Source organism: Balaenoptera physalus, assembly GCF_965194825.1.
Source record: "Balaenoptera physalus genome assembly, chromosome: 19".
NCBI lineage: Eukaryota > Metazoa > Chordata > Mammalia > Artiodactyla > Balaenopteridae > Balaenoptera > Balaenoptera physalus.
In genome coordinates, this window is record NC_138900.1 from 10,158,480 (window position 1) to 10,181,294 (window position 22,815).

The 22,815-nt window shown below is 41.3% G+C and overlaps 1 protein-coding gene across 2 annotated transcripts in view; it reads left to right on the forward strand.

Annotated features, from left to right (window-relative positions):
• Window positions 1-22,815, forward strand: part of EXOC3L2 (exocyst complex component 3 like 2) — an 84,339-nt gene that overhangs the window by 48,003 nt on the left and 13,521 nt on the right. Inside the window, exons 12-13 of one of the 2 annotated variants that reach the window (XM_082438634.1) lie at window positions 933-996; window positions 18,274-18,404. In XM_082438634.1, the coding sequence (XP_082294760.1) occupies window positions 933-996; window positions 18,274-18,404 (195 nt within the window). Of the gene's footprint in view, window positions 1-932; window positions 997-18,273; window positions 18,405-22,815 lie in introns of those variants that run through there. The other variant, XR_014256956.1, reaches the window with a different exon arrangement.

Consider the following 22,815-nt stretch of genomic DNA (forward strand, 5'->3'; position numbering starts at 1 on the left):
GTGTACATCCAGCCTCCCCTCAGCCCACAGAGCTGGGCAAAGGGTGCCCACAGATGACCACCGTTTGGGTCACTGCATTCAACCTAGATGCTGGTGGGGGCCAGAACTGATAATAGCGATCAGTCACTAGAGGGTTTTGTCAATGCACAGTTTGTCTGAAGAACCTGACCTACAGATTATCTGCTTGGGCAGTGTAAAAGCCAAAGCCCTTACAGCGGCTTTACGTGACTTTGCTCCTCATTCCTCTTTTGCAAATTCTATTTTTTTTCACTTGTTCTTAGTGTTTATTATTTAATAATAAACTATAATTATTATTTAATAATTACGGATATTATTTAATAATAATAATTATAATTATAGTTATTATTATATGGTTAAATTATTATTATTTAATAATAAATTATTGTAGTAAAATATACGTAACATAAATTTTACAATTTTAACCCTTTTAAAGTGTATATATAACTCAGTGACATTAGGCATATTCACAATTTTGTGCAACTGTCACCACTATCCATTTCTAGAAATATTTCATCATCCCTGATAAAAAGAAGACAACAGGTCCCAAATGGAGTCAGTTGTGCTAACCCCCAGGTCAGCAAAACGAGATTTAATAACAAACCTAATTGTAGTTTCAACCCCACCAGAATGTAACCTTTAACTATTCAACCTAGAATCGCCGGGTCAGCACTAGTGAGGTAATTCACCCAATAAGCCCTTCCATCCCCTTAGGAGGATGAATTCAAACAATGAATTCTTCCATAAAAAGGTCCTTTTTTCCACCCCCTTTCTGCCTTGAACAACCTTTTCTTTTCTACAGCTCAGTGGAGCTCCTTTCTATTGCTAGATGGGACGCAGCCTGATTCATGAATCATTGAATAAAGCCAATTTGATCTTTAAATTTACTCAGTTGAATTCTTGTTATTTAACAGATTTGGTGGCAGCAGCCGGACCAAAGGAGACTTCCGATGGCTTTGGGGACAGCAAGAAACACAGGTGTAGTACCCCGTGAATCGTTTGAGCTCACTGTGTTTCTCACCATTTCCGAGGGCCTTGGGCGAGCTTCTCTCGGTTGTGAGGTCTGTTCTGTTTGCGTCAGGCTCCTGATCTACTTGGCTTTCCAGTTAGTTTCCCATTTGTCTGGAATCACTAGTTCCATGTCGGGAACTGCTGGTGACAGCTACAGTTTCCCATTTGTCTGGAAGATGCCTGCAGTTCCCATTCTTTGGGGTCTGCTGGTTCAATCCTTTCCCCAGTCCCCGGTTCCATGTTGGGAATTGCTCATGGTATGCACAGGACCTTTTCTTGGCCAGGATGCAGTAACATCTCTGGGCTATTGCCAATATATTAAAGGGCATGTGTTTGTTTGTCTTGTTTTGTATCAATGAGAGTTGTTGTTGACTGGGACCTCAGAGGTCAAAAAGCCGCAAAAATTGGTGGGTGTGGATCGAGCACTTAAGACCTGTTAGAGTGCTCACAACCAAACCCAAAGACATCGTGTTAGGATAAGTTGGTCAAGGAATGGGTTAGATTGACAGTAGGTCACCTACCAATCTCAAGGAAATTTCCATGCAATGAGCTACACTGTAAAATGCAATACAATCCCCAATCCAGTGGCACATCCCTTTTAGGTGTTGATTCGGCTCTGAGAAACCCAAGGGCTTAGCTAATGGGATCCTTAAATTCTAACGAGTTAAGCGCCCCACCTTCCAGCACACCTGCTTATTTTATGTCTAAAAACTATGGTCCCGGAAGCTATAAATATCTATAAAAATAGCCAAATCTGACTGAAAACAATCTAGAGTTACAATGAGGGAATGTTCCAGTTACACAAGATCCTTCATTTAAAAACTGCACTTGAAAGTAAGGGTTCATGAATTAAATGAATAGAATGGGATGCCTATTTCAATTGGTACACGTGAACTTCCAAAAGGCTTCAAGATTCCAAAACAGCTTCATTAAAAGACTTGTTACCGAAGGCTGATGAAAAGTGAAAGACAACAGAGGTACCTAAAACAATAGATGATAGGACTGACAGGTCTCTGCTCCCCTCTATCCTTCTTTGCCTGAGCGTTCACATTTTACTCATTCCCTGTCTGGACTGCCTTTCTACTCTGGAGACTATTAAATAGTTACCTTTCAAAATAAAAAGGCCCGAGGTTGCAGGTGATTCTCCTCGGACAGCTTTCACTCCTTGGTCAAAGACTAAACCAAGGGACTTCCCTGGTGGTCCAGTGCTTAAGAATCTGCCTTCCAATACAGGGGACATGGGTTCAATCCCTGGTGGGGGACTAAGATCCCATCTGCCGTGGGGCAACTAAGCCCGCGAGCCACAACTGGAGAGCCCGCGTGCGGCAACTACAACCTCCACGAGCTCTGGAGCCCACATGTTGCAACAAAGAGCCCACACACCACAACGCAAGATCCTGCATGCCGCAGTGAAGATCCCGTGTGCTGCAACTAAGACCCGATGCAGTCAAATAAATAAATAAATTTTTTTTTTAATTAAAAAAAAAAGACTGAACTAAGAGCTATAGTTAAATAATTTTCTAATCCCCAAAAGTTTTGTTGAAACGTTTAGAATCCTATGACCCTGGGTTGCCAGATCTTTACCAGCTTGTGTAGGTGTTGGTAGGACCTGGTGAAGCCCAAAAACAGATGTGGGAAGCAGAATGGCATCATCCTGAGGATATTCAAGATCCTCAGTCTCGGGACTTCCTGGCTGTCCAGTGGTTAAGACTCCACGCTTCCTATGCAGGGAGTGCAGTTTAGATCCCTGGTCAGGGAACTAAGATCCCACAGGCCACAGGGGTGTGGCCAAAAAAACCCAAAACCACATGTTAAGATCCTCGGTCTCTAACATGATCCTCTGATAGACCAGAAAAATCTCCCAATGTGGCAACTGAGCCTAGGGTGTTCCGTGCCTACATTGATTGGTCTATTATTCAAATATGCAAACAAAGAAAGAGGAATCTGTGGCAGATTTTAAAGCCCGTTTGGAAGCTCTCTTCTGATGGCATTCTGGATTCCATTCAGTAAATGAGGTCACTCAATCTGCTCTTGCTGCCCTATTAGTAAACAGATTATTTCCTGAGATTAGCAGGCTAATAAAAAGACAGAAAATAGGATGGGAGGCCACTGGTCTTGTTACTAAGCCAGTTTCGTTTGCCCTACATGCAGCAAGACAAACGTTGATACGTCAAGGTTTGCAGCAGAACAACAGTTTATTCACAAGGCAGCCAAATGGGGAGATGGGAGAATGAATCTCAAATCCGCCTACCCAAAGGTGAGGGGCTTGAGATATTTATGAGATAAAAAAGGTCTTAGGTTTGGGGGAAGGTGGTTGTAGGTAGGGAAGAGATGAGGTAATCAGTGCTTTGCATAGGCGTATCTGGGTTACATGCTTCTTCATGGGATGCATGTTCAAAAATAGAGGTGCTTAGCACAATCTGAGGGTGGAGGCTTTGGCTCTCTGATGTCAAATTGTCATTCATCAGACACCTGTGCAGGCCCAGTTTTAGGGTCAGTGGTCCCAACCAGTCTTAGCTGGCTCGAACTGGACGAGAGCTGACTCCAGTTTCCTAAAAAACAACATAAGCCCCCATTATTATAGCATCCCATATGTCAGAGGTGTTATATATAGGGGTGGTTAAGGAGTCTTGTGATATATTACCTAGGGTACGTGAAGCTTGCAATTAAGGAGAGGAAAAAAGAAAAGAAAAAAATAACTAAAGCCAGCTTACTTAGTGAAGGCATTTTACAAGCAGAGGGTTTTAATCAAGTTCATTTATCTCGTGTTCTGTAAAACAAGCTCAAGAGTTTCTGTTAGTCACCAGCCTCTATTAACCCTGTGGAGCATGGTTTCAGTCTCCCCTATCTTTTTAAAAAATATTTATGTATTTATTTGGTTGTGCTGGGTCTTAGTTGTAGCAGGCAGGCTCCTTAGTTGTGGCTCGTGGGCTCCTTAGTTGTGGCATGCAAACTCTTAGTGGTGGCATGCATGTGGGATCTAGTTCCCTGACCAGGGATCAAACCCAGGCCCCCTGCATTGGGAGCACGGAGTCTTAACCACTGTGCCACCAGGGAAGTCCCCTCCCCTACCTTTTGATCATTCCTCAATCTTGAGGAAAGAGGGGCCGAGACCATGCTGGCTACTTCCTGCTGATAATGGGTGTAGGCCTACCAAGGGTTTGAGAAATGAAACTATTATGCATTTGATTGCAAATATGCACAAATCCCAAGATGAGGACAAGGCTTTGGGCTTAAGGATACAAGACAAACAGCAAGAACAGAGTTATAACAAGAAGGAATATAAATCCTAGCAAGCACAGAACAATAATACCGACTTTAAGCAATCCCTCCAATATAGACCTTATTCCTTACGGGATCCATGAGAAGGTACTTCCTAAGAGACTGAATCCATGTTCTTGTGGTGACACCTGTGGGAGCCAAGTTGTCTAATTTTGTCTAAGAAGGTTGTTTACTTCAATGTGGTATTAAAATATACATAACAGGAGCTACTGGCCACTACATATTCTCCTCTTTTTTCTGCTAAAATATAATCTAAAAAATCTTATTGTCTAATACTATTCTGGCTAATGAATCTAGGGCCTTTTGCAGGCTATGGCTTGAACCTGATCTTTTATGTCCGTTATAATCTGTCCTTGATATAGATGAGGAAGAATTACAACAAAAATCCTCTAGTGTAACAGAGGTGCCCCCAAATCTGTGGGTACTTCTAGTCCTGACATTGGGAGAACAAAAAGCACAGAACTGTAAAAATTCTGACATATGTGGTTAAACCTCTTCCTAAATTGCCTCAATATTCATTAAAGCCTGAATCTATACAGGTCTCAAACCAACAATCAAGATCTAATCAACCAGGGGTTAGTCATTTCCTGCACGAGCCCGTTTAACACAAAAAAACCTAATGGGTGGGAAGCTGTTTACAAGATCGTTATCCCCCATTTCCCAGTTGTTCCAAACACACACACTCTTTTGTCACTAATTCCACCAGACTCAAAAGGGTTCACTGCTGTAGACCTTTGTTTAGCTTATTCTTTTTTAGCATCCCTGTGCTAATCTATTTGCCAATATCTATTTGCCTTTACTTTGAACAATCAACAATATACTTGGACACTCATGTCTCAAGGGTCCACGGAGGCCCCTTCTAATTTCTCTCAAGTGCTCCACCAAGATCTAAGCACCCTCCAGTTCCCCAGGAAATCAACTCTTACCATATGTAGACGAACTCTTGTGTGCTTAGTTCTCCAAGAAGCGTCCATAAATGATTCTATCTATTTGCTACAACAGTTAGCTGAAAAGAGACATAAAGTCTCTAATGAAAGATAACAACTATCTCTAGACACTGTTCATTACCTAGGTCATAACTGAAGTACTGAAGGAATACAATTATCTCCCAAACAGATTAAGCTAACCCAAGAATTTCCTTGACCCACAAATAGGCAACAGCTTCGTGAATTTCTAGGCCTGGCTGGCTACTGCAGACCCTAAGTTTTCTCTATTGGCTTCCCCACTCTATAAACTTAACTAAAGTAAAGAGTCCCTGATTCCCTTTGGTGAGAAGATAAATACAGGCAGGTCTTTTCACCGCCTGCCCTAGGGCTACCTAACGATTCAAACCCTTTCACCTTATTTGTGCTTGAAACAGATGAGCCAGTCCTGGGAAGGCTCGCACAGACCGTGGTAATAAGTACAGGCCTGTTATTAATAATAATAAAAAAATGTGCAGGCCTATTGCCTATTAATAGCACACAAGTGGATTCAGTGGCTTGTGCCTACCCAGCTATAAGGCTATAACTAAAACTGTGCCCCAGGGGGTTAACAGAAATTGGTGACTAACAGAAATTCTTGAACTTGGCTTACAGAACAGCAGCTAAGGAAACAGCTTGTTTAAGAAAACAAACAGGGACTTCCCTTGTGGTCCAGTGGGTAAGACTCCACACTCCCAATGCAGGAGGCCCGGGTTTGATCCCTGGTCGGGGAACTAGATCCCGCATGCATGCCACAACTAAGAGTCCACATGCCACAACTAAGAAGTCTGCATACCGCAACTAAGAAGTCCACGTGCCGCAACTAAAAATCCTCCGTGCCGCAACGAATATCCCGTGTGCTGCATATAAGACCCGGGACAGCCTAAATAAATAAATATTTAAAAACAAACAAACAAACAAACCTCTGCTTGTAACTTGCCTTCACTGACCAAGTTTGCCTTATTTTTTTGATGCCTTAATCACCCCTATAGGTAACGCATCTGACATATGGGTCACTATAGTAACAGGGGCTTAAGTTGTTTTCCAGGAACCTGGAGTCTGCTCTTGTCCAGTTCGAGCCAGCTAAGACTGGTTGGGACCACCGACCCTAAAACTGGGCCTGTGCAGTTGTCTGATGAATGACAATTTGACATCAGACAGCCAAAGGCTCCACCCTCAGATTGTGCTAACCACCTCCATTTTTGAACATGCATCTCATGAAGAAGCATGTGACTCAGATACAACTGTGCAGAATGCCAATTACCTCATCTTTTTCCCTACTTCCAATCTCCTTTCCCCATGCTTATGACCACCCTGTTTCGTGGCCTATCAAACATACCTTGTACATCCGCTTTAACCATGAAGGAAAAGAATGCATTTAAAAATAAAAATAGAGTAATTGTGGTTCAGGCATGCAAAACAGAGCTGGGTGGTCATTGTGGATGCATTTTCAGACACATTTCTGTATTACTGAGAACTTGAGTTTTCTGAACTTCATGAGCTTCAAGGATACCACCAAAACAATATCTGCTTGGAGCTGCCAACTGCAAGGTCTCCTCTTGTAACTATAAAGTCTTTCTCTTACATTAGGAATAGTAGCAAACAAGACAGCTCAAGCCATAGCCTGCCAGCAAAAGGTCCTAGACTCATTAGCCAGAATAGTACTAGACAATAAGATTGCTTTGGATTATATTTTAGCAGAAAAAGGAGGAGTATATGTAGTGGCCAATAGCTCCTGTTATGTATATTTTAATACCACATTGAAGTAAAAAACCTTCTTAGACAAAATTAGAGAACTTGGCTCCCACAAGTGTCATCACAAGAACATGGATTTAATCTCTTAGGAAATATCTTCTCATGGATTCTGTCGGGAATAAGGTCTATATTGGAGGGATTGCTTACCTGGGCATTATTATTTTGTGCTTGCTAGGATTTATATTCCTTCTTGTCATAACTCTGTTCTTGATGTTTGTCTTGTATCCTTAAGCCCAAAGTCTTGTTCTCATCTTGGAATTTGTGAGTATTTGCGATCAGATGCATAACAGCTTCATTCCTCAAACCCCTTATCAGTCCTACACTCCGTATCAGCAGGAAGTAGCCAGAGCAGTCACTGTCCCTCTTTCCTCAAGGTTGAGGGATGATCAAAAGATAGGGGAGACTGAAACCATGTCCCATAGGGTTAACAGAGGCTGGTGACTAGCAGAAATTCTTGAGCTTGTCTTACAGAACGACAGCTAAGGGAGGGCTTGTAAAAACAAACAAACAAACAAATAAGAAAAAAATACCTCTGCTTGTAACCTGTCCTCAGTGACCAAGTGCTCTTTAATTATTTTTTGACTCCTTAACCACCCCTATAGATAACATTACTGATGTATGGGTTGCTAGAGCAATGGGGGCTTAAATTGTTTTCCAGGAACTTGGAGTCTGGTCTTGTCCAGTTCAAGCCAGCTAAGACTTGTTGGGACCACTGACCCTAAAACTGGGCCTGTGCAGGTATCTGCTGAATGAGTTTTTGACATCAGAGGGCCAAAAATTCCACTCTCAGATCACGCTAAGTGCCTCCTTTTTTGAACATGCACCCCACAAAGAAGCATGTAACCCAGATATACCTGCACAGAACACCGATTACTCACCTTCTCCCTACCTCCAATCACCTTTCCCCATGCCTAAGACCACCCTTCTTCTTTATCTCATAAATATCTCAGGCCCTTCACTTCTGGGGAGGCAGATTTAGGATCTCTTCTCCAGTCTCCTTGCTTGGTTGCCTCATGGATAAACTTTCTCTGCCGCAAACCTTGGCGTCTCAGCGTTTGGCTTGCTGCACCTCAGGCAAATGAACTTGGTTCAGTAACATAGCTGCAGCTGCAAACTTTGTAGAAGGCTCAGCATATTTAACTTTTGGAAATGACATTTATTTACAAACTCCATACACTGTTCAAAGTCTTCTTAATTCTGAACTGACTCAACATTTCTCAGTAACCAGACTAGCCTCCTATGAGATCCTTTTTCTCTCACTACCTCATTCACATCTGAAACCTTGTGACATTCTTGATCCTGCTACATTACTGCCCCTGCCTGACGAAGGTGAGCCCCATGACGGCAAGGTAATAATGTCTCATTGCAACACACTGTGCCCTGATTTATGAGACACTTTGGACTAATCCTTATGTAGTTGTTTTTTTTTTGATGATGAATCACGTTGTAAAAATGAGAAAGGGAATTATCAAGCTGGTCATGCTGTTCTTAACTAATATGAACTACTTGAGAGGGGACATCTCCCACAGGCTAAATCAGTCCAACAAGCAGAGCTCCGTTCCCTTACCAGAGCATGCCAGTTATTGAAAGGACAAGTTGTTAATAGTTATACTGATAGTCGGTATGCATCTGAGGTCATGAATGAATTTGGGATGTTATGGAAACGAAGGGGGTTTTCTTACGTCCACTGGGACCCAATCAAGCATGAGCAACAAACAGGTAAACAAAGTTCTTAGTGCCATTCTTTTACCTTCCGAAATTGCTGTCCTCCACACTGAGGTTCACATTACGAGACTAAACCTGAGTATCAGGGAAATGCCCTGGCTGACTTTCATACAAAGGCAGCAGCGGCATAATCTGTAAAGTTTGCGGTAGTCTGTAAACTCAATAAACAGTCGAGACTATGGGAAAATCAAGATGGCCACTTGGTTCTTCCTGTCTCTCTGGCAAACCCCATTTTTCAGTTTTGTTATCCCTTCACCCATCATGGTGTATTTAAGAGGACTCAAATTGTACATAAACATTGGTGAGAAACTTTGATAACACTCTGAAAATAGTTAACCATCAATGTTTGACCTGACAGATCTGTAATCCTGGAAAAACTAATTTTCCCTCCAGAGGCCACAAACTCCTCCCTCTGGACCCTTTGAACATCTGCAACTGGATTTCATTCAGTTATCACCTAGGAGGGGTCATCAATATGTTCTTGTTACTGTATGTATGTTTTTCCCATGGGTTGAAGCCGTTCCCTGCTGCAAGGCTGTTGCCCTCATAGTGGCAAAGAAAGTGTTAGAAAATGTGTTTCCCATTTGGGGTACACCTTCCACAATCTCAGTAATCGAGGCAACCACTTCACTGGGAAAATCATACAAGCCTTAACGAAAGACTTGGAAACCTCTTGGAATTACCACTGTCCCCATCATTCTCCACCATCAAGCAAGGTTGAAGGAACTAATGGGATCCTCAAACTTAAAATCTCTAAACTTGCTGAAACTCTGGTCTTCCTTGCCTTTAGGCTTGCTCACTGTTCTGCAGTTCCCCCTTTGGAAAACATAAACTCACTCCACATGAGATAGTCAACGGTAGACCAATGTCCATCAGTACACAAACTTTCTGCTCATCCCTTGTTATCCCACGTTAGTATAACCAGCTACTGAAAATCTTTCATGTCTTATGCTAAAGCCTATCACCGACAGGTTAAAGAAGTTTTCCCAGATGCCAATTCAAAGGATCTTCTTGGTCACAGACTGGAGCCTGGTGATTGGGTATTCTAGAAAAGTCATCAGAGGAAAACATCTCTCAAACCCCATTGGAAAGGACCTTACCAAGTGCCCCTGACCACTGACACTGATGTGAAACTAGAAGTTATTGAGCCTTGGGTATACATCCCAAAGCTCAAAATGTCTTACATTTAGGTCTTTAATCCATTTGGAGTTTATTTTTGTGTATGGTGTTAGGTAGTGTTCTAATTTCATTCTTTTACATGTAGCTTTCCAGTTTTCCCAGCACCACTTACTGAAGAGGCTGTCCTTTCTCCACTGTATGTTCCTGCCTCTTCTGTTGTAAATTAGGTGACCATACATGTGTGGGTTTATCTCTGGGCTTTCTATCCTGTATCATTGATATATATTTCTGTTTTTGTGCCAGTACCATACTGTCTTGATTACTGTAGCTTTGTAGTATAGTTTGAAGTCAGGGAGCCTGATTCCTCCAGCTCCGTTTTTCTTTCTCAGGAATTCTTTGGCTATTCAGGGTCTTTTGTGTTTCCATATGAATTGTAAAATTTTTTGTTCTAATTTTGTGAAGAATGCCATTGGTAGTTTGATAGGGATTGCACTGAATCTGTAGATTGCTTTGGGTAGTATACTCATTTTCACAATATTGATTCTTCCAATCCAAGAACATGGTATATTTCTCCATCTGTTTATGTCATCTTTGATTTCTTTCATCAGTGTTTTATAGTTTTCTGAGTACAAGTCTTTCACCTCCTTAGGTAGGTTTATTCCTAGGTATTTTATTCTTTTTGTTGCGATGGTAAATGGGATTGTTTCCTTAATTTCTCTTTCCGATTTTTTTGTTGTTAGTGTATAGGAATGCCAGAGATGTCTGTGCATTAATTTTGTATCCTGCAACCTTACCAAATTCATTGATTAGGTCTAGTAGTTTTCTGGAGGCATCTTTAGGATTTTCTGTGTATAGTATCATGTCATCTGCACACAGTGACAGTTTTATTTCTTCTTTTCCAATTTGTATTCCTTTTATTTCTTTTTCTTCTCTGATTGCTATGGCTAGGACTTCCAAAACTATGTTGAATAAGAGTGGCAAGAGTGGACATCCTTGTCTTGTTCCTGATCTTAGTGGAAATGCTTTCAGTTTTTCACCATTGAGTATGATGTTTGCTGTGGGTTTGTCATATATGGCCTTTATTATGTTGAGGTAGGTTCCCTCTATGCCCATTTTCTGGAGAGTTTTTTTAATCATAAATGGGAGTTGAATTTTGTCAAAAGCTTTTTCTGCATCTATTGAGATGATCATATGGTTGTTATTCCTTAATTTGTTAATACAGTGTATCACATTGATTGATTTGTATATATTGAAGAATCCTTGCATCCCTGGGATAAATCCCACTTGATCATGGTGTATGATCCTTTTAATATGTTGTCGGATTCTGTTTGCTAGTATTTTGTTCAGGATTTTTGCATCTATGTTTTGATATTATAGACCAATATCAGTGATATTGGTCTATAATTTTCTTTTTTGTGATATATTTTTCTGGTTTTGTTATCAGGGTGATGGTGGCTTTGTAGAATGAATTTGGGAGTGTTCCTCTCTTTGCAATTTTTTTGGAAGATTTTGAAAAGGATCTGTGTTAGCTCTTCTCTAAATGTTTGATAGAATTCACCTGTGAAGCCATCTGGTCCTGGACTTTTGTTTGTTGGAAGATTTTTAATTACAGTTTCAATTTCATTACTTGTGATAGGTCTGCTTATATTTTCTAATTCTTCCTGGTTCGATCTTGGAACATTGTACCTTTCCAAGAATTTGTCCATTTCTTTGTGGTTGTCCATTTTATTGGCATATAGTTGTTTGTAGTAGTCTCTTAAAACCCTTTGTATTTCTGCGGTGTCAGTTGTGATTTCTCCTTTTTCATTTCTAATTTTAGTGATTTGTGTCCTCTCCCTTTTTTTCTTGATGAGTCTGGTTAAGGGTTTATCAATTTTGTTTATCTTCTCAAAGAACCAGCTTTTAGTTTTATTGATCTTTGCTATTGTTTTCTTCATTTCTATTTCATTTATTTCTGCTCTGATCTTTATGGTTTCTTCCCTTCTACTGACTTTGGGTTTTCTTTATTCTTCTTTCTCTAGTTGCTTTAGGTGTAGGGTTAGATTGTTTATTTGAGATTTTTCTTGTTTCTTGAGGTGAGATTGAATTGCTATAAACTTCCCTCTTAGAACCGCTTTTGCTGTGTCCCATAGGTTTTGGGTCATTGTGTTTTTTGTTGTCATTTGTTTCCATGTATTTTTTAAATTTCTTCAGTGAGCTCTCGGTTATTTATATATATATTTTTAAATTTTTATTTATTTTATTTATTTATTTTTGGCTGCCTTGGGTCTTCATTGCTGCGTGCAGGCTTTCTTTAGTTGCGGCGAGTGGGGGCTACTCTTGGTTGCAGTGTGAGGGCTTCTCATTGCAGTGGCTTCTCTTGTTGCGGAGCACGGGCTCTAGGCATGCGGGCATCAGTAGTTGTGGCTCACAGGCTCTAGAGTGCAGGCTCAGTAGTTGTGGTGCACAGGCTTAGTTGCTCCGTGGCATGTGAGATCTTCCCGGACCAGGGCTCGAACCCGTGTCCCCTGCATTGGCAGGCAGATTCTTAACCACTGCACCACCAGGGAAGCCCAGGGAAGCCCCCTCTTGGTTATTTAATAGTGCACTGTTTAGCCTCCATGTATTTGTGGTTTTTACAGTTTTTTTTCTGTAATTGAGTTCCAATCTCATAGCATTGTGGTCAGAAAAGATGCTTGATAAGATTTCAATTTTCTTAAATTTTCTGAGGCTTGATTTGTGACCCGAGATGTGATCTATCCTGGAGAATGTTCCATGTGCACTTGAGAAGAAAGTGTATTCTGCCACTTTTGGGTGGAATGCTCTGTAAATATCAATTAAATCTATCTGGTCTATTGTGTCTTTTAAAGCTTGTGTTTCCTTATTAATTTTCTGTTTGGATGATCTGTCCATTGGTGTAAGCGGGGTGTTAAAGTCCCCTACTATTATTGTGTTACTGTCGATTTCCCCTTTCATGGTTGTTAGCATTTGCCTTATGTATTGAGGTGCTCCTATGTTGGGTGCATAAACATTTATAATTGTTATATCTTCTTCGTGGATTGATCCCCTGATCATTACGTAGTGTCCTTCCTTATCTGTTGTAACAGTCTTTATTTTAAAGTCTATTTTATCTGATATGAGTATTGCTACTCCAGCTTTCTTTTGATTTCCATTTGCATGGAATATCTTTTTCCTTCTCTTCACTTTCAGTCTGTATGTGTCACTAGGTCTGAAGTGGGTCTCTTGTAGACAGCATATATATGGGTCTTGTTTTTGTATCCATTCAGCAAGCCTGTGTCTTTTGGTTGGAGCATTTAATCCATTCCCATTTAAGGTAATTATCGATATGTATGTTCCTATGACCATTTTCTTAATTGTTTTGGGTTTGTTTTTGTAGGTGCTTTTCTTCTCTTGTGTTTCCTACTTAGAGAAGTTCCTTTAGCATTTGTTGTAGAGCTGGTTTGGTGGCGCTGAATTCTCTTAGCTTTTGCTTGTCTGTAAAGCTTTTGATTTCGCCATCGAATCTGAATGAGATCCTTGCCGGGTAGAGTAATCTTGGTTGTAGGTTCTTCCCTTTCATCACTTTAAGTATATCATGCCACTCCCTTCTGGCTTGTACAGTTTCTGCTGAGAAATCAGCTGTTAAACTTATGGGAGTTCCCTTGTATGCTATTTGTCATTTTTCCCTTGCTGCTTTCAATAATTTTTCTTTGTCTTTAATTTTTGCCAATTTGATTATTATGTGTCTCGGCATGTTTCTCCTTGGGTTTATCCTGTATGGAACTCTCTGTGCTTCCTGGACTTGGGTGACTATTTCCTTTCCCATGTTAGGGAAGTTTTCCACTATAATCTCTTCAAATATTTTCTCAGACCCTTTCTTTTTCTCTTCTTCTTCTGGGACCCCTATAATTCGAATGTTGGTGTGTTTAGTGTTGTCCCAGAGGTCTCTGAGACTGTCTTCAATTCTTTTCATTCTTTTTTCTTTATTCTGCTCCTTGGCAGTTATTTCCACCATTTTGTCTTCCAGCTCACTTATTCGTTCTTCTGCCTCAGTTATTCTGTTATTGATTCCTTCTAGTGTATTTTTCATTTCAGTTATTGTGTTGTTCATCTCTGTTTGTTTGTTCTTTAGTTCTTCTAGATCTTTGTTAAACATTTCTTGTATTTTCTCAATCCATGCCTCCATTCTATTTCCGAGATTCTGGATCATCTTTACTATCATTACTCTGAATTGTTTTCAGGTAGATTGCCTATTTCCTCTTCATGTATTTGGTCTTGTGGGTCTTTACCTTGCTCCTTCATGTGTGACATATTTTTTTGCCATCTCATTTTTTTTTTCCTTTTTTTAATGAGTGGGATTGTGTTCCTGTCTTACTGGTTGTTCAGTCTGAGGCTTCCAACACTGGAGTTTGTAGGCTGTTGGGGAGAGCTGGGTCTTGGTGCTGAGATGAGGAGCTCCGGGAGACCTCACTCAGATGAATATTCCCTGGGGTCTGAGGTTCTCGTTAGTCCAGTGGTTTGGACTCAGAGCTCCCACCGCAGGAGCTTCGGCCTGACCCCCAGCTCGTGAACCAAGATCCTGCAAGCCACACAGGGCAGCAAAAAAAAAAGAGAGAACAATAACAAAGTAAAAAATAAAATTAGACTAGGAAACTAACAGACATGTTAGAAAAAAATAATAATAAAAATATAGATGAAACAATAACCGGAAGGTAAAACAGAACCACAATAGTAAAAGAGAGAAGGAGGAAAAAAAAAGAAAAAAGGGTGGAAAAGGCCTTGCCTGTGGAGGGCAGGGCCTAAGGATGGGCGAGGTTTGGGCGGTGGCTGGGGCCTATGCTTAGGACCCATAGGGCTGGAAAAGGCCCTGGGGGGGTGGGGGGTGGGGCTTAGGCTCAACAGAACAGAAGGAGTCCAGCTGTGCCTCCCCCTCTGGTCTCAGAGGGTGGTGGACCCCAGCTGGGGGCCCAGCAGGCTTCCTGGGCTCGAGTTGGCCAGGCAAATGCCCTCTGCTCCTCTCCAGCTCCTCCCATCCAGGAGGGCCCCTCCCGCCTGCCTCTCCTGTTCTCTCCTGGCCTCCCTACTATGCCCCAGGACCAACCCGGCCCAGAGGGGACCTCTGAGGGCATAGGACCCAGCCAGAGAGCTGGGCAGACTTCCTTGGCCGACTGGGCAGAGGAAACGCTGGGCCCACTCGCCCCTGATCCGAGCCCCGGAGGGTCCCTCCAGGCGTGGGAACCCCTCCCCCCTCTCAGCCACCCCTCAGGGGTGCCGGTCCTGTCCAGTCTCCACTTCTCCTCCCCCCTCAGTCCCCCCACGTCCTACCGGTTCACTTGGGGGTTCTTCCTGTTTCCTTGGGCATTGGGGTCCCCCACGAGCGTCCAGCAGGTGCCCTCCCAAATTGATTTTTTAATTTACTCAACTGAATTTTTATTTAACATCCCAAATAGAAACTCTGTACCCATTAAACAATCATTCCCTATCCCCAGGTCCATGTAACCTCTATTCTACTTTCTGTCTTGATGAATCTGTGTATTCTAGATGCCATACATAAGATAAGTCATACATATTTGTCTTTTAGTGTCTGGTTTTATTTCACTTGGCATAATGTTTTCAACGTTTGTGCATGTTGCAGCATGTATCAGAATTTTGATCACTTTTCAGGCTGAATATTATTCCATTGTATGTATATACCACATTTTGTTTATTCATTCATCTGTTGATGGACATTTGGGTTGCTTCCACCTCTTGGCTATTGTGACTAATGCTACTATGAACATTCGTGTGCAAGTATCTGTTTGATTCCCTTCTTTTGATTCTTTTGGGTTATACCTAGAAGTAGAATTTCTGGATCATATAGTAATTCTATATTTAACTTTTTGAGAAAACTCCATACTGTTCTCCACAGTGGCCATCCTATTTGCATTCTGACCAGTAATGCACAATTGCAATTTCTCCACATCCTTGCTAATTCTTGTTATTTTCAGGGTTTTTTTAATAATTATCATTCTAATGGGAGTGAAGTGGTATACATTGTGCTCTTGATTTGCATTTCCCTAATAAGCATATTTTAATGGGTTTATTGGTCATTTGCATATCTTCTTTGGAGACATGTCTATTCAAGTCTTTTACCCATATTTGAATTGGGTTGTTTGTTTTGTTGTTGTTTAGCTGTGGGTGTTCTTTATATAGTCTAGATATGAATTCCCTGTTTTATATATAATTTGTGAATATTTTCTTCTATTCTGTGGGCCACCTTTTCACTTGTTGACAGTGTCATATGAATGATACACAAAATTTTGAATTTTAATAAAGTCCAATTTATCTATTTTTGTTGTTGCCACCTGTGCTTTTGATGTCATATCTGTGAAATCCTTGCAAAACTGTAGCTTTGTGTCAAGTCTTGATATCAGAAATTGTGAGTCCTCCAGCTTTGTTCTTCTTTTTCAAGATCGTTTTGGCTATTCAGGGTCCATTAAGATTCTATATGAATTTTAGGATGTATTTTTCTGCAAAATAACTCTGTTGGGATTTTGATAGAGATTGCGTTGAATCTGTAGATCACTTTGGGTAATACTGATTGGTATCTTAACAATATATTAAGACTTCCAATCCATGAAAACAGGATGTCTTTCTATTTATTTATTTGTGTCTTCTTTAATTTCTTTCAGTGATGTTTTATGGTTTTCAGTGTACAAGGTTTTCTGCCTCCTAGGTTAAGTTTATTCCTATTTTTAAATTATTTTTGATGCTATTGTAGATGGAATGTTTTCTTAATTTCTTTTTTGGTTTGTTCATTCTTAGTGTATAGAAAACAACTGATTTGTGTGTGCCTGTTTTGAATCTGCAACTTTATGAATTCGTTTATTGTTTTAACAAGTTTTTTGTGGAATCTTTAGGGTTTTCTATGTATAAGATCATGTTGTCTGCAAACCCAGTTAATTTTTCTTCTTCTTTTCCAATTTGGATACCTTCCACTACACTTTCTTGCCTAATTGTTCTGTCTAGGACTTCCAGTCCTTCATTAAATAGAAGTGGTAAAGCTGGCATTTTTGTCTTGTTCCTGATCTTAGAGGAAAACCTTTTGGTCTTTCACCATTGAGTATGATGTCAACTGTGGGCTTTTCATAAAAGGCCTGATTATGTTAAGGTAATTTCCTTCTATTCCTAGTTTGTTGGATATTTTCATGATGAAAAATTTTGAATTTTGTCAAATGCTTTTTCTGCCTCAATTGAGATAATCATGTGTTTTTTTCTTCTTTCTGTTACTATTATTGCATTACATTAATAATTTATAATCTATAAGTAATTAAGTAATTAATATATGCATTTGTCTTTTAAATTCTATAGAAAATTAAAAGTGGGGAATTCCATGGTGGTCCAGTGGTTAGGGCTCAGCACTTTCACTGCCATAGCCCGGGTTCAATCCCTGGGGTCAGGGAACTAAGATCCTGCAAGCCGCGTGGCATGGACAAAAAAAAAAAAAAATTAATTAAAAAAAAAGTGGAGTTACAATTCAAGATTAAAATAATACTGGCTTTTATATTTGCCAGGGTATTACCTTTATGGGAGGACTTTGTATCTTCATATGGCTTCGAGTTACTGTTTAACTTATTTTCATTTCAACCTGAAGGACCCCCTTTAATGTTTCTTGCAGGGCAGGTCTAGTGGTAATGAACTCCTTCAACTTTTGTTTATCTGGGTAAATAGTGATTCCTCTTCTTTAGGGGAGAAAAAGCACAGTGCTTGGAGAGTGGGTGCTGGCATAAAGACTATTTTGAGCTGAAGACATTTGAGAATCAATAAACGTAGGAGAGGCTTTCTCTGAACTCCCCTTATCTACCTAAAAAACGATCCTTAAAAAAAAATAAAAAGAACTCACTTGTCAGAAATTGCTTCCCTAGGAGAGTAGACCAGAAGTCGACACCACAACCCAGACAGATATTGTCACAAACTGTCAAATTGCATATCTGTTCTCCTTAAGGCCCGTTTATCTTCCATAAAAATCATTTGCTCTCCCATAAGTGGCCTCTCTCCCCCTCCCTTTCCCCATGAAGATGGTATATAAGCTTTCAACTCTCACTGCTGTTGAGGGGTAGTCTTCTTTTCTGATACAACCATGCACGTGAAATTAAAAATTAATATATTTGGGGAGGGATAATTTGGGAATTTGGGATTAACAGATACACACTATTATATACAAAATGGATAAACAACAAGGACCTACTATTATATATAACACAGGGAACTATATTCAATTGTAATAAACCATAATGGAAAAGAATCTGAAAAAGAATACATACATATATGTCAACTGAATCACTTTGCTGTATACCTGAAACACTATAAACCAACTATACTTAAATTCCTAAAAGTTAATAAGTTTGTCTGCCTTTTCTCCTGTTAATCTGCCTGTCATCAGGTTAGTTCGCAGACCCAGCCATTGGAGACCCAGGAGAGCAGAAGGAAAGTCTTCCCTCCCCTCTGGTTTCCGGCAACGGGGATGAGATCTCATTGGCTGGAATGTTCTGCCCACTCTGGAGGCAGCAAAAGGTAAGACTTCTTTTCTCTGCATGGGGTCTGATCAAACCCAGCAGTACAAGACTCTACAGTATTTCTCCCTTCTAAACTTACCTTAGCTGGAGAAAACATTAGTATGAACTAGTTTTGGGGGTGTATAGTGATTCTTGTGTTTTTTCTCTTGAGTACTCTGGGTTTTAATTCATCCTTTCCCTTCCAGAGATGGTCATTGTGTTCCTTTGCCTGTATGTGTGTGTATATATATATATTTTTTTTCAAATTCTTTTTTGTTAGAGGTTATTACAAGATACTGAATGTAGTTCCTTGTGCTAAAAGTAGGTCCTTGTTGTTTATCTATTTTATATATAGTAATTTGTATCTGTTAATCCCAAACTCCTAATTTATCCCTCCCCCACCATTTCCCCTTTGGTAACCATAAGTCTGTTTTCTATGTCTATAAGTCTGTTTCTGTTTTGTAAATAAGTTCATTTGTATCATTTTTTTAGATTCCACATATAGGTGATATCACATGGTATTTGTCTTTCTCTTTCTGATGTACTTCGCTTAGTATGATAATCTCTAGGTCCATCCATGTTGCTGCAAATGGCATTATTTCTTTTTTTTATGGCTGAGTAATATTCCATTATATATATGTACCACATCTTCTTTATCCATTCATCTGTCGATGGACACTTAGGTTGCTTCCATGTCTTGGCTATTGTAAATAGTGCTGCTATGAACACTGGGGTGCACGTGTCTTTTCAAATTAGAGTTTTCTCTGAATATATGCCTAGGAGTGGGACTGCTGGATCATATAGTAGCTCTATGTTTTTTTTGAGGAACCGCCATACTGTTCTCCATAGTGGCTGCACCAATTTACATTCCCACCAACAGTATAGGAGGGATCCCTTTTCTCCACATCCTCTCCATCATTTATTATTTGTAGACTTTTTGATGATGGTTGTCTCTTGTGTTGATTGTCATTAGGAGAATCACAAGGTAGAAGAAAGGCAAAGGCTCTACAAGCCTGGGGTTTAAGCTGGCCTCACAGCTTGGTGAGTTTACAGTTCCCAGACTGGCATCTATCTAGACAAACTTTGCTGTGGGTCACCCATAAAAAAAACAAACCAGATGAAACTCTCTTTTCATCTCCTCTGGTGTCCTGAGAGCTTGGCTTTGTAACCAGTGAGAACACTCTCTCTGGTTTGCCCAGCTGGGGGGGCGCAGCTTGCATCAAGTGGCTGGCCAGCAGGGTGTAGGAACCCCAGATGCGAAGTGACAAGCAGCACTTTCTTTCTCTGATGGTGCCAGCTCTCAGGGGAGTTCGTTTTAATTAGGAGTCCAAGTCCATCAGGGGCTGTGTTGCTCTAACCTTGTTGCCTTGTCGGTGCTGGGAAAATCCCATCCCAGTCTTGACTGCTTGTAATCACAGATTACCAGGTCTGTGACTGGAAGTGTCTCGTTTCTGTGGGAATCTGGAGACATGAGTTTTCATAAATATTTTTTACCACCTGTGGCAATAAGGATCTTTGCCTCCTTAAGGTCTATCTTTGGGAGTGGCCTTTTGGACCATGGGAGCTATGTCTTCTGCAACCAATTTGTGTGATGCCCTTTGGATCCACGGTGAACATTTATTCTAAGCCAGGAAAATTACCTCTGGGTCTTGCCATAAAAAGGCTTACTGGATTGAGTCACTACTAGAATGGATACACCTTTGAAGATCCTACCCATCAATGGTGAGATAAGGGATCCTTTGATTTGGAAAAACATTTACATTTTTCAAAGATTTTAGAGGGGACTTCCCTGGTGGTCCAGTGGTAAAGAATCTGCCTTCCAATGCAGGGGACGTGGGTTCGATCCCTGGTCGGGGAACTAAGATCCTGCATGCCCCAGGGCAACTAAGGCCGGGTACCACAACTACTGAGCCTGCACACCTCAGTGAGAGAGCCAGAGTGCTGCAAACTACAGAGCCCACGTGCCCTGGAGCCCATGCGCCACAACTAGAGAAGAGAAAACCTGCAGGCCACAACTAGAGAGAAGCCCGCGCGCAACAAAGAGCCCACGTGCCGCAACTAAGACCCGAAGCAGCCAAAAAAAAAAAGATTTTAGAGACCTCTCATCCTAAATAAGTGTCCTGTTGTTACCAAGATCAAATTGATAGAAGGACGCAAAAGAGCATTCTGGCTAACCTTAGGGACTCCTTTAACAAGAGTAAAAAAGAGAAATCAGACTTAAAACAAAAATGAAAATCCACAGCCCCCATAAATTCCCCTTTTCCACCCTCCTATATGCCGCTTTACAACCAACTCCCTGTCCCTGACCCTCCAGAAGATCTTTGGATCTCTGGGTCCCTGCCCCAAATCCCCCTCCCCAAATTTAATCTCACCTCCTCAGCAAATTCCTAAAACTCCTCCAACCTCCCCAGAAAATCTCTCAAACACCCAGCTGCGAGCATTAAGTTCCCTTTCCCTGCAAGAATTCCAGAAAGCACTCTGGCAGGATCCTCCAGGCCTGGGGGATATAGATTATTTATGTAAATACTGATGTTGAGGAAGAAAACTGGCAGAGGCTTCAGGACCTGTCTTGCCATCTCTGGCAATTAGGAGTACTTCCCAGGGCTCTGTAATCAAAACCCATCAGCTTCAGGCTTTCCCAGGCAAAGGGCTTGGTGAATGTATCCTGGACCCCCAACACAAAGAGTTCACGTGCCCTGGACACCAGCAGATCTTTTAAACTACAAAGCCCTTTTACTCCCACTTTCAGAAGATCCCGCCAAATGTCGAGAGGAGCTAGAAAGATTAGTGGCCATTTATAACCCTGCTCATAGGGGCAGCTTGTAAGGGGTGTTCTTTCCACCCGTGATTGTACTATAGTTATACACCAAGACCTCCTGGAGAAAACTCCCCACACTGGGGAAACTGGTGGCCAATCCTTCCCAGGCCCTCCTGCAAATGACCAGGAAATGATGCAGGTAGAGGCTGATAGGGATGATGCTGAAGGCCTTTCCTCCAAAGGTGAACTGGTTCCAGGTTGAATTGTGTGCTCAGAAAGAAGACGAACATCCCGAGATCTCTGTGGAAGGATCTCTGTGCAGACTTTTCAAAGACACACCGCATCAAACCCAAAAGCCCCAGAACACAGAAATCTTTTGATTTCTGCTTTAGCTGGAAATCTTCTCCCTGATATAAAGAGGCAAATCCAAAATCGTGCAGTTGGGATGGACAATCTCTCAATGTTATTACAGAGACTGCTTCTCAATTCTTTTAAAATAGCCTGCAGACAGGGAGATCAGCTCAGTGCTTTGTGACCACCTAGAGGGGTGGGATAGGGAGGGTGGGAGGGAGGGAGACGCAAGAGGGAAGAGACATGGGAACATATGTATATGTATAACTGATTCACTTTGTTATAAAGCAGAAACTAACACACCATTGTAAAGCAAATATATTCCAGTAAAGATGTTAAATAAATAAATAAATAATAAAATAAAATAGCCTGCAGGAAAGCAGGAGGAAAAGCAATTAAAATCAACAGTCCTTGCCTTTGTCCCAAGACAACTGCACATTCTGTAAAAAGCCAGGCATTGGAAAAACAGTTGTCCTGAACTTCAAATAAAGGAAAGCTTAAAAAGCAATCATCCAGGGGACTTCCCTGGTGGCACAGTGGTTAAGAATCTGCCTGCCAATGCAGGGGACACGGGTTCGAGCCCTGGTCCGGGAAGATCCCACATGCCGCGGAGCAGCTAAGCACATGTGCCACAACTACTGAGCCTGTGCTCTAGAGCCCGCGAGCCACAACTACTGAAGCCCGCACGCGTAGAGCCCGTGCTCCACAACAAGAGAAGCCACCGCAATGAGAAGCCCGCACACCACGACGAAGAGTTAGCCCCAGCTTGCCGCAACTAGAGAAAGCCCGCACACAGCAATGAAGACCCAACACAGCCAAAAAAAGAAAAGCAATCATCCTAGAACACCGAGCCCTCAGAGGGTTCGTTCTCCCCCTTCTGGGGGCAATTCCCCATCAAGGACAAGGTCAGTCTATCCTCAGTCACACCCCAGCACCCAACATTTCACTTAAGATAGAGGATCGGGGGACTTCTCTAGTGGTCCAGTGGGTAAGACTCCGTGCTCCCAATGCAAGGGGCCCGGGTTCGATCCCTGGTTGGGGAACTAGATCCTGCATGCACGCCACAACTAAGAAGCCTGCATGCCGTAACTAAAGATCCAGTGTGCTGCAACTAAAACCCAGCGCAGCCTAAATAAATAAATGAATATTTTTTCAAAAGATAGAGGATCGGGAATTGGATTTCTTCTTTTAAAAATTTATTTATGTGCTCACTTCGGCAGCACATATACTAAAATTGGAACGATACAGAGATTAGCATGGCCCCTGCACAAATTTGTGACACACAATTTGTGACACACAAATCTGTGAAGTGTTCCATATT